This window comes from Gigantopelta aegis, chromosome 2 (assembly GCF_016097555.1).
Source record: "Gigantopelta aegis isolate Gae_Host chromosome 2, Gae_host_genome, whole genome shotgun sequence".
In the NCBI taxonomy this organism is placed as follows: domain Eukaryota; kingdom Metazoa; phylum Mollusca; class Gastropoda; order Neomphalida; family Peltospiridae; genus Gigantopelta; species Gigantopelta aegis.
In genome coordinates, this window is record NC_054700.1 from 15,713,219 (window position 1) to 15,725,329 (window position 12,111).

Sequence of the window (12,111 nt, forward strand, 5' to 3'; positions counted from 1 at the left end):
TCCCACAGACATAATATACCGGTTGTGGTGCACTGGCTGAAAAGAGAAATAGCTCAATGGGCCCACTGGCGGGAATCGATCCTAGACTGACCGCACATCAGGCAAGCACTTTACCACTGGGCTACGTCCCACTTATAAACATGTTATAAAAAGTTTTGTTTTGTTTAATGACACCACTAGAGCATATTGATATATTAATCATCAGCTATTGGTTATCATACATTTGGTAATTTTGACAGAGGAAATCCGCTACATTTTTCCATTAGTAGCAAGGGATCTTTTATATGCACCATCCCACAGACAGGATAATACATACCAGAGCCTTCGATATACCAGTCGTCGTGCACTGGCTGGAACGAGAAATAACCTAATGGGCACACTGATGGGGATCAATTCCTAACAGACTGCATCAAGCGAGTGCTCTACCACTGGGCTACGTCCCACCCCATAACATGTTACTATGGCAGCAGACTAAAGACAGTCCATAACAACTCAAAATTTTAAACTATGGTTATCCCAAACTGCCCGCGCATCAAGCAAGCCTCCAATGCACCAAAATTAGTATATTTAGTATATCAAAGGCGAATTAATGTGCACTGGCTGGAATGAGAAATAACCCAATAGGCCCACAGACCTGGATCGATCTCAAACCGACTGCACTCAGGCGAGTGCTTTACCACTAGGCTATATACAAAACATGAAAAAACTCCAGCCAAGTGAGGATTATTGATTCAGTGTGGTTAAATTTATCAATTTCTATGTAATATTGTTCGAAATTCTTGTAGGCAATACCAGTCCTAACTCTAAGCCCTTTGGGCTAATAGAATATTGAACTGACCATGCAGTAGTTCAAACGATTGCAATTTAAATGCTACTTTATTTCCTCCAATACAATTTAAATGCTACTTTATTTCCTCCAATACGTATGGGTGGGATGGTTGAATCCCCCCTGCTGCAATGTATTTTCCAGGGAGCATGACGCGATCCCCATCTGAAAACTTTGCTTGTCACTTTCTAGATATGTTATAATTTACTGCACTCTCTCTACAGTCGAGGAATGGGATTTTTAATCCAGATACCGACTCCAAACCCCGAGTGAGTGTTCCGCAAGGCTCAATGGATAAGTGTAAACCACTTGCACCGACCAGTGATCCATAACTGGTTCAACAAAGGCCATGGTTTGTGCTATCCTGCCTGTGGAAAGCACAAATAAAAGATCCCTTGCTGCCTGTCGTAAAAGAGTAGCCTATGTGGCAACAGTGGGTTTCCTCTAAAAAAACCTGTCAAAATGACCATATGTTTGATGTCCAATAGCTGATGATAAGATAAAAAAATCAATATGCTCCAGTGGCGTCGTTAAATAAAAAAAACTTTACTCTCTACACCCAAACATCTGTGCGATACTAAACACTATGATTTGATTGGACCCATCTTGAAACATTTAATGAAGGACTCTGCCATTGTGTTCAGGTATTGAAGAAGTAAAACGCTGAGTGCATAATAAATATTAAAACCTGAATTTTAATTACATAAACGTGAAATTAAAACAACAGTAACTATTGTTTACAGTACATATTTTAATGTTTTATATATACATGTATACATTTATTATCACAAGGAAAATTTAAATATTACATATAAATATATATATTTAAAAAAATGGAATGCTTAAATTGTCAGTGTCTCAAATAAAATGAACATTCAAGGCAGTTGTATGATTATTTCAATCAAACAGCAGCTTGTAAAAGATTATAGAGAACAAAATAAGTAGTAAATATTTTATGTTTAATAACTTAATTTCCTCACATCTGAATTGCCCAGCTATTGACAGCTGTTTACAAACAGATGGTAAGAAATGAAAACACATTTGAACAGGTAATTTTTTTTTTCTTTACAAACAAAAACACAACAAACAATAAATCTGTGCATTCTACTGTATACGAATATTCAATTTTACTTCAGTTCAAAATAAATGAAACTTGTCCCCAATATCGCAATTATTTTGTTTTATACCGATATGTAAACAAAACATTAAAGAAATGTTTTCTTTTCTGAAGACGAGCATGTATTTGGATTTCTAATAATACTGCCAGGGCTTTAGATTTCACTAATTTTGGCACAACACAAATATTTGTATTGTTCTGAACATAGCAGATCTTCAAGGAGCACACGAATCTAATTAACTGAGTATATGAAATGGAAGTGATTTGAAGGGTTGTAATGTTCAGAAATGCAGTTCTGAATGACTTCAAGGTAATTTCAGCTGAATATTTCAGTAGTTTTTGAGCTGAAATTGTTTAGTAGTCGATATGTTTGTAGTTATTTTGGGTGTATTTATTTTGGGTACGCCCTGTACCGTTTTGACTTTGATGCAGTCTAAAAGTCCTGACTGCAGTTTTCCCACCATATAATTGACCACATCGAACCTAGAACCAGTAGTAATTTGGTGGATCAAGCCTTTGGTCATATGAAGGGGAAATTGCACTAGAGTTCGTGGTCAGGAGAAATATGACAAGAAAGTTTAATTAAGTATCTCCCAATGCACCCAAACTGAAAAAGGAAAAGTATTTCCGTCTTGACACGTCTCTTTGTAAGTAATTTCTTCTTTACCTTTCTTTCATGGCTGCACCATATCTCCTTATTAATTAATTAATTAATTATGTGCCACCTTTTTTTATTAAAAATGTCTGTAATTTTCTATTGTATTCTTTAACACACAGTTTATGATCCCTTTGTTGTTGAATCAGGCTCGCGGACAATCGACAAGATCTTGTCCAACTTGGCAACCTCATACTGGACTCTGGTTGCTGCATCCATGGGAGGTTGTCCCTTCTTTTCCTAAATTAAACAAAAACACCAAAAATTAAGTGACAAATAAAACCCAAACAATAAACACTATCAACAAGAAATGTCTTGTACAATCTCTTAATTTGTTTTTATATTTAATCATTTAGAATAGCTCATTCACATCAATTTTCCAAAACCATTATATAATACGCTATGGTCCTAACCTCTAATTTACATCATATACATACGCATATACATATACCTATACATATACCTATACATATACCTATACCTATGTACTACTCAAAGCAGGGCACCATCTTATTGGTTTGTGTTACATAATGTTAAAAAATGTAGCAACATTTTTGTACAGTGTATGATGGCAGTTGATAATTGTTAACCACAATTGTAGTCCAGCTTATTAAAGCTAGTTATGTTTATATTTTGCATTGGTAAATAATTACAGCTTCAAATGATGATGTAAAACATGCAAAAACACTCAAAGCGTAACAGGAGAATGTATTGATAAATGCACTACCTGATCCCATGCTATTTTTAAAATTAAATTATTATTAAATTTTGTATTGTAGCGATGGCTAAGAAGAACAAGTTTGGTAAATGTTTTTACGGCAAATCGGGTCACAGAAAACAATGTGTTATAAGATTGGCCTACTTGAGCACTCTGATCCAATCAACATTTACTTACCTTTGGCTGTTTCCGGAGATTTGGCGAAAGCTTCAAACTTATAATATTTCCCCTGAAACACAAAAATGCAAAAGTAAGTTGGAAAGTTTGTTTTGTTTAAACGACACCACATCGGCTATTTAATGTCAACATTTGATAATTGTGACTCTTAGTCATTAGAGGAAACCTGCTGCGTTATTTTTCCATTAGCAGCACATACAGAATAGCACATACTATGGTCTTTGACTAGTGGTGGTGCACTGGTGGTAATGAGAGAAAAAAACCCAAATCAGTTGAATGGATCCACCGAGGTGGTTCGATCCTTTGACGCAAGCACCTCGGGTGAGCTCTCCACCAATTGAGCTAAATCCCATCCCTAAGTAACTTAGAAATATATATTCAAGTTTATACATGTTTAAATGTTTTCATTATTCACAAAATAGTTGTCGAAAATGATTATGCTGACATAATTCCTCACTTGCAGACCAAAATACACAAACATGAATTTTGTTAACAAGTTTGGAAAAATGTGATTGTTAAAATCTTAAGGCAGACATTTAAGATTTTGTTACTTAATACTTGTCATTTTAACACATTCTTCGGAATTTTTTTTTTCAGGGACATGCCAAGTTCACATTTCCAAGTTGAATGCGTATCCGATATATAATATAATGCCTTTCCTAGCAACCAATGTAGTCTCCTTGGCAACAGCAAAAGTATCCCTTTAGGTGTTTTGGGAGTATGCTGAAAGTCAAAATTTGTTTTGTCTAATACCACCACAAGAGCATTTTAATTAATTAATCATCTGCTAATGGATGTCAAACATTTGGCAATTCTGGTAAGCAGTCCTCAGACAAAGCCCACTACATTTGTGAGCCTGGAGTAATATGCGTAAGAGCTCCCAATTCTGTAGTCGGGCAGGCCAAATTAAATTGAAATGCCCGAATTTGGATAACAGTGCTTATTCAGATCACTATGCATGTTTACAATATCGTGAGTAGAATGATGGAAATACATGGTGGAAAGGCTTAAAGGCAGCTAATTTTGCCTGAATGCAAAGATTTGCTTCAGAAATCTCTTGTCTCCTACATTAATATTTGGAGCCTGTTTCATCATCAGCTTACAAGTTAGATTCCATCTCGTTGCTGTTTGCAGCTGTATTACTGTTTAGTTTATATTCTCACCTGTCGTCACCCACGACAACGATGGGGTGGACGGGATTAAAGGCTATGTGAGTGAGTTTCGTCTTCTTCTTCTGGGCAACCATCTGCTCACACAGAGGTTCGTACTTGTTGACATTCAAGTCATACACAAATATCTGAAACACAAAACACACTAGTACACTAACAAACAAAGAAGAGAAGAATATTTGTTAAACCACACCTCATCACATTTTAAACTACAGCTATTTAGTGTCTCAACAGATTGCTATTTCAACAATTGATCAAGCAAGAGAGAGAGAAAAAAAAACAGAGAGAGAGAGACGGAGAGAGAGCAAAACCCACAGCTATCATATAGGCTACTCCTAATGATACATGAGTAAGGGATCTTTTATGTGCATTTTTTCACAGACAGAACAGCAAGTACCACAGCCTTTGGTGTACCAGCAACAAAGAAAATCAATATTTGTAAATAATACCTCAGCACGCTACAACTATGACTATTTGGTGTCTAACATGGTTATATCTACATCCGGTCGAGGGAAAACCTGCTACCATCAACTAGGATACTCCTACCAAAAAATCTTTTAAACTTATTTTCGTTCACCCCCACCCCTGGACAGGACACAGCACATGCCACATACTGTATTTGTTTAACAACACCTTAGCATTGTTCAATAAATAACCATCAGCTGTATAAAAAGTGAGATTTAATAACTATTTAGCTTTCTGCCAGAGGGTACTGAAGGATAAAATTATGTTCCCTAAAATCTTGAAAATTAATGGATATATTTTTATAATTTTTTAGAAAGATTATATAGTAACAGAACAGTTGTTTAAAATGTAACAAAGTAGGGCAACGACCCCAGTATTCGACCATTTAAGAAAGAAAGGATTATAATGTGTTCATTTTATTGGCATTTGCTAATATTTGTTTTTATTCGTAAATACTTACTGGCAATGCACTGAATAGACCCTAGTTTTGTTCATGCAGGATATGCCAACTAGAGTAGGTTTGAGTGCCGCAAGGAACAATATGCAATATTCGACCAGCTGACCCAGTATTTGACCACTTTCTAATTAAATAATAAAACTAAACTTTGAAGTTTATTTTATAGTAAATGCAGCATATATCAAACAACTAAATCCAAAAAGTGTTGATTTTAACAACTGTAGCACATATTCATGCATTTACGCATGCAGGTACATGTTTATATACATATTCACACACGCACAATTACTTTCTGATGAACAGTCTCTTTGGTCCTATCTCAGTTTACAAATAATGATATTAGACTGAAAATAACATAAAACATAATTGAATAAGTCCTGACAAACAGCACCAAAAGACATAAAAGTTGTAAATTTGTGGTTCTTGGGAGTTTATTTTGGGAATGTATCCTCAAGCTTTTCTATTGGTCGAATACTGGGGCAACCCTCTCTATCATGTCATTATTTGATCACGTGATCATGTGATCGAAATTATAATGACTGAAGTCACATTGCATTGCCAGCTCCATTTGATTATAAATGACAACATTAAAAATATTTTCAAAGATTTCAAAGGGATTAAAAGTATTGCAAATGTTCACGGAATGTCGGATGGTGTAACAGCATGCTATAAAAATGGCCGACATTCATATCATCACTATAGCCGATTAATATACACTTGTGTTCATTCACATGGTTATCGTCTGCTATTGCATTTCCGGAAGAAAGAATGTTCACCCTGTCGCATATGTTTAAAATACGTTGGGGAAAATCTATATACTATTCAGTTTAAACGAGTATGGTAATTAATTAAATACACTGGTCGAATACTAGGGTCACTGCCCTACGTCAAATGAGGTCCAATTAAGAAAAATGATCAAATCTATAACCATCTAATAGGAGCACTTGTGATCAGTGTGTTTTTTTCTTTATTGCGTACCCTCAAATTATTTTTAAGCAGAAAGCTTATTCTAGTAGCACATGTAGCATTTGCTACGGGCCCCGCACTTCAGGGGGCCCAGTGGTGATGTGTACATTTATTTTCCCCAGGTCATTTTTCCCCTCCCCAAGGGGGTTGCAAAATATATATCTTGGGAAGGGGGCCCCTGCTGTTAGTTGTGCTACAAGATCCTTAAACTGGCTCTGGTTAAATTATTTTCAGGCAATATTTTCTTAGGTCGTTCAGTTGGTCACCTATGGCCCTACTTGTTATGATGCAGTAAACCAAAAACAAATTGTAACTGATTAAGCAACAAAGGCCCTGATCTCGAGGGTTGGTTAGTTTTGTTTTGTACTTACTTTGCCATCGGAGGTTACAGCTGCGAACACAGTGGATGAGTAGGGAGCCCAGGCCACGTCTCCAACACAGTTATTCAGATCAAATGAAAACAGAGGCTTTCTAAACAAAACGAAAAACAAATGTGTTATTCATCTATTTGTGTGAATTTATAGGTTTAGCTACACAAATTTTTACAATTTATGACATTTAAAAAAAATGACACCTGTTTGGTTAATAAGACTATTAAAAGTTCCAATGTTTAGTTGTGTAAAGTCAAGACATGAGGGTTAGCATAATAAATGTCTTATTTCTGATCAGTCTGTGAAAATGATGCGAAATATTAATCCGACAATGGTGTGACAACATAAATCTCTTACTTTTGACCGAGTCTGATACATCTTTAAGAGGAAACTGATTCTAAATATTAGCCCGACATGAGGGGTAATGCTAAATATTAGTCCGACACGAGGGGCAATTCTAAATATTAGTCCAACAATTGGGTGACAACATAAATCTCTTACTTTTGACAGAGTCTGACACATCTTTAAGAGGAAAATGATGCTAAATATTAAAGTCCGACAAAACAACATAATACATCTCTTACTTCTGACCAGAGTCTGTAATAAATGGTGCTAAATATCAATAATAAAATTGTGGTGTAATAAATCTCTTACTTCTGGCCTGAGTCTGCCCCGTCGCCAGTCTTGTCCATCTTGCTGCCCATCTCCCAGATCTTGACATTCCAGTCTGCGCTGCATGTTATGTAGATGTTGGGGTGGAAACAGTTCCACGCCACCTTGTACACAGCCATGTTGTGGGCGTCTGTCGAGTCGATGAAGTGACTTGTATACGCCTTCGAGCACAGGTGCACCTTGCCTTCCTCGGTGGTCACCAGGAACAGGTAGTCCTTCTGCTTGTGGAAGTCAAACGCCGTGCCGCAGCCTAACGGTGAAATAAAAAAGGAAAGAAATATTTGTTTAATGATATCTCAGCACATTTTAAACTATGAATTCCTCGGTAGTCACCAGGAACAGGTAGTCCTTCTGCTGTGGAAGTCAAACAATGTTCCACAGCCTAACAGTGAAGGGAAAGGAAAGAAGAATTGTTTAACGATATCTCACATAGTTAAGCTACTCCTACCAAAAAATCTGTAAAAGACCTTTAGTATGCACTTTCCCACGGACAGGACAATATATACCACATCCTTTTATGTACCAGTAGTGGTGGGTTACCAGTTGTAATGGGTTACCAGTTGTAATGGGGTACCAGTAGTTGTTGGGTACCAGGGAAAAAATTAGTTGTAAAGATAATTGTCATCTAACAGACATGTGTAGTATTTATATATCTTAAAAAATCAAGTTGAAGCTTGAGCTTGAACATTTTTAACATGCACATATACCACTAAGGTTTCAGGCATGTCCATCCCGGGTCCTGTCTCCGGTTAAGTTTAAAAGAAATTTAAAGGTCTTTTCCAACCACACATATTTATGATGCATTCACATTTGCACAGTTAACTTATGGTGCAATCAGTTCTGGTAGTGTTCTTTTAATTGGACAGTGAGGTTGTGGCAGCTAGATCATTACCATGGAGTAACCATTGAGATGTTTTTAAAATGATGTCCGACGTGTGTAATATTAAAACCACCACACAGTTCTCTCCAATTGGTATGTAAAAAAAATGTATTCACTAACCAACAGTGGGGACCTTGATTCCGTCAGGTCCTTCTGCTGGCTCATCTGGTAACGTCAGCTGAATGATGTCTTCATAAATCATCTCGTTCTAATAAAACAATTAAATACAGTAACTAATTAGTCAGGTGACCATGTTCACAAAACCTAACAATATGTTAACAGAATAACAGTGGTTACACGATTTTCAATTTACTTAATGTAGTTAATGTAAATATTTTCTGATTCTATAGATCTGTTTTACTAACATTCATCTTTGCCTCAATAAATGATTACTAGACTTACTAAGCAATATGATTACATAAGCCACTTTAACAAATAAGTTTACATTTATGATTAACAGTATGTTTACTTGTGTTTGACATCTATATCCCACAAAAGTCATAATGGAGTGAATGTTTATTTACTTAAATTATTTACTTAAAAAAATAGATCATTGTTGTTGATGCATGTGTTTTACGTCTATACCCCATAGGAAATTATAAGGGGATGAATGTTTATTTACTAAAAACCATGACTTCAATTTTAGATCAATATAGTTGAGGATACACTAAACTAGAAATCACAAAAACTCACTTTAATTATAGTCCAGTGAACAATTCGCCCATCAGAAGAAATGGAGAAGAAATTCATATTGTTGTCAGCATCGTTTTTCTGCCATCGAACCTGAAACCAACATTTCATAATATAATTAGAAATTAATTACCTGTCTAATTTTGCACAACCAATTTTTCATTTGCGCTTTAAATCTAAGATATCATTCACTTGGTCATAACAGGTAACACCCCCAAAAAAGGGTTATTTTAAAGTATGAAAAACACTTGGATTATTTTTTCTTTTCAGAAATACTTAAAATGACCTCTGACCTATAGCACTCCCCCCACCCCCACCCACCCTCCTCAGTGCCATGGAAAGTGATAGCACACATATTTCATTGATATATATTTTTATATTTCACTAAATGTTACAGAATAATATAAATTAATTTAATGTCACATTATTCTACTAACCTGCCAAACAGGATCTGTGTGTTTGCCATTTTTGGCAGTGCATCGGTGCACTGGCCCATCTTTCTTTTCCACAATGTTAAACACAGCAACACTGCCGTCGTAGAAACCGGCTGCCACCTGGTAGGGGTGTTCAACATGCACGTCAAGGCACATAACTCCACTGTCAGTCTCATAAACAGATTCCGGGTAGGAGGGATTCTTCAGTGACCAGAAAAGCAGCATCCCATTTCCTTGTTTCATAAAATCATCTGGGGAAAACAAAAATCTTATTCTGCTACATAATCATGGCTTTAAAAATACAAAAAACAGAACTTACAAGCTACTGAATATACCTTAGCTTGGAGTAAAATTTAGTTATAGGTTCAGTCCGATAAAATTAATGTTTTGTTTTGGTTAACAACATCAATAGCGCACACTGATTTATTAATCATCAGCTACTGGATGTCAAACATTTGGTAATCTGAGTCTTAGAGAGGAAACCCACTACAATTTTCCATTAATTAACACGGGATCTTTTATATGGACCATCCCCCAGACAGGATAGAACATACCACGGTCTTTGATATACCAGTCGTGATGCACTGGCTGGAACGAGAATAGCCCAATGGGCCAACAATGGGGATCAATCCTAAACAAACCGCACTTTACCACTAAGCTACGTCCCTCCCACCCTCACAACCTAAAATGAATAGGTTTGCTTTCTTCATGGATAATTCATTAATGCATGATCTTTATTTACTTAGTGGAAATATGATAAGCCCAATTGATAATAACAATTGAAATGAGTTATAAATGCATAAAAATGTAAGTCTATGGATCTACAGTAATAGACAGCAATGAATCATATATATACAGTCGAACCTGGTCTAATGGTCACCTGTACATAACAGTCACCTGCCTATAACGGCCACTATAAATCCCCCCCAATGCATTACCTTCCTTATTTGACCTGTACATAACGGTCACCTGTCCATAATGGTCAGCGGTCACTATTTTTCACCCAAAATCACAGGTTGAATCTGCTATAACGGTCACAAGATGATCGTCGTAAAGACGTTTTTTTATTTATTTTTTTACCCTGGTTATGTCTTTACTTTTTCAATCATCTTAAAAATTATAAATTAAATGTGTTTATATGGCCATGTCTGTAGCTTTGAGTTTATTTTCTGTCAAAGTAAAGTTCCATTGTAATTCTCTGATCGTAATTGAAAAACAAACGGACAAACTGTGTAATTCGATTGGTACTCAGCATCCTCACTGAATAGTAGACGACTTCCCATTGGCTGTACATAATATAATCTGTATGTATGGTCACTCTATTGAGTCTCGAGAAACCAAACAAATGAGATATTATGTTAGGTGTTTCCTTGTTTCTAGCCAGACATGATTGGTAAATAAACATGAAATGCTGAAGGCGGCGGTCACTGCAGATGTCCCGTGTTCAGATTTTTTAAACGACTACTGATCTTATTCAGCTGTAATCAACGGTCATACTCCACTGAAGGATTAGCGGTGACATGAAACAAACAAATGAGTCAAAGATGCCACATGGGTAATAACCTTAAATTACACAAAATATCTTCTGCAAGTCAATGCAGTATATTAACGAATACATTTGTATGCAAAATGCCACCGAAAAATAGTACTGCTTTAACTTTAGAACAGAGAATCGATGTTATTAACAAATCTGAGAAAGGCAATTTAAGTGTGCGAAAGATCGCCGATCATTTTGGTGTAGGACGTTTTCAGATTAATTCTATTTTAAAAAGGAAAGCTGATGTTTCAGCCAAAAGAAAAAGGCAGAAGAAAGCAACAGACAATGATGACATAAACAAGCTAGTGTGGGAATGGTTTAAAAATGCGACATCTTTTTTTTTTATGACAGTTGTGATATTCTTTAATATATGGGTTCTAATTTTGAACTTGTATATAAGGGCCACCTCTCTCTAATGGCCACTTTTGTCAGGTCCCTTGGGTGGCCGTTATATACAGGTTTGACTATATATATATATATATATATATATATGAAGAATTTAGGTGCAAAACGCGATATATCCATTTTTCATTTTCAGTAAAAGTGATTTTTTTAAATGGCATATATCGCGTTTTGATTAAAAAACCCAGGATTTACCCAATACAATTTCATAAGGATCAATCACGTTTTGCAGCAAAACAGCGGGCCTACGATTAGCCCTTACTGACATACAATAATGGCTTTAACTAAAAACTAGAAAGAAAATGGTTCATATCGCGTTTTTGCGCCTGAACTCTTCATATATATATATATATATATATATATATATATAAATATATAGACACACACATGTACAGTGGACTCTGTCTAAATCAGATTCATTTGGGATGGATCAAATATGCCGGTTTATACAGAGTGCCGGTGTGGACAGAGTTCATCCAGAGTTACAGTTCTTGAGATATACTGATCAGAAAATACCAACGTAAATAAAACATCATATTAACCAAATGTTTGGACTATGTGTAAGACATTTGTAA

General features: G+C 35.8%; 1 protein-coding gene across 1 annotated transcript in view; it reads right to left on the reverse strand.

The window, feature by feature from the left end:
* Nucleotides 1-1,705: 1,705 nt before the first annotated feature.
* LOC121382000 (dynein intermediate chain 2, ciliary-like) overlaps nt 1,706-12,111 on the reverse strand; it is a 31,837-nt gene continuing 21,431 nt past the window's right edge. Inside the window, exons 13-20 of the mRNA XM_041511467.1 lie at nt 9,601-9,848; nt 9,167-9,256; nt 8,594-8,681; nt 7,576-7,843; nt 6,922-7,021; nt 4,657-4,790; nt 3,494-3,545; nt 1,706-2,838 (exon numbers count right to left, since the gene is read on the reverse strand). Of these exons, the coding sequence (XP_041367401.1) occupies nt 2,722-2,838; nt 3,494-3,545; nt 4,657-4,790; nt 6,922-7,021; nt 7,576-7,843; nt 8,594-8,681; nt 9,167-9,256; nt 9,601-9,848 (1,097 nt within the window). The 3' untranslated portion in view covers nt 1,706-2,721. The remainder of the gene's footprint in view (nt 2,839-3,493; nt 3,546-4,656; nt 4,791-6,921; nt 7,022-7,575; nt 7,844-8,593; nt 8,682-9,166; nt 9,257-9,600; nt 9,849-12,111) is intronic.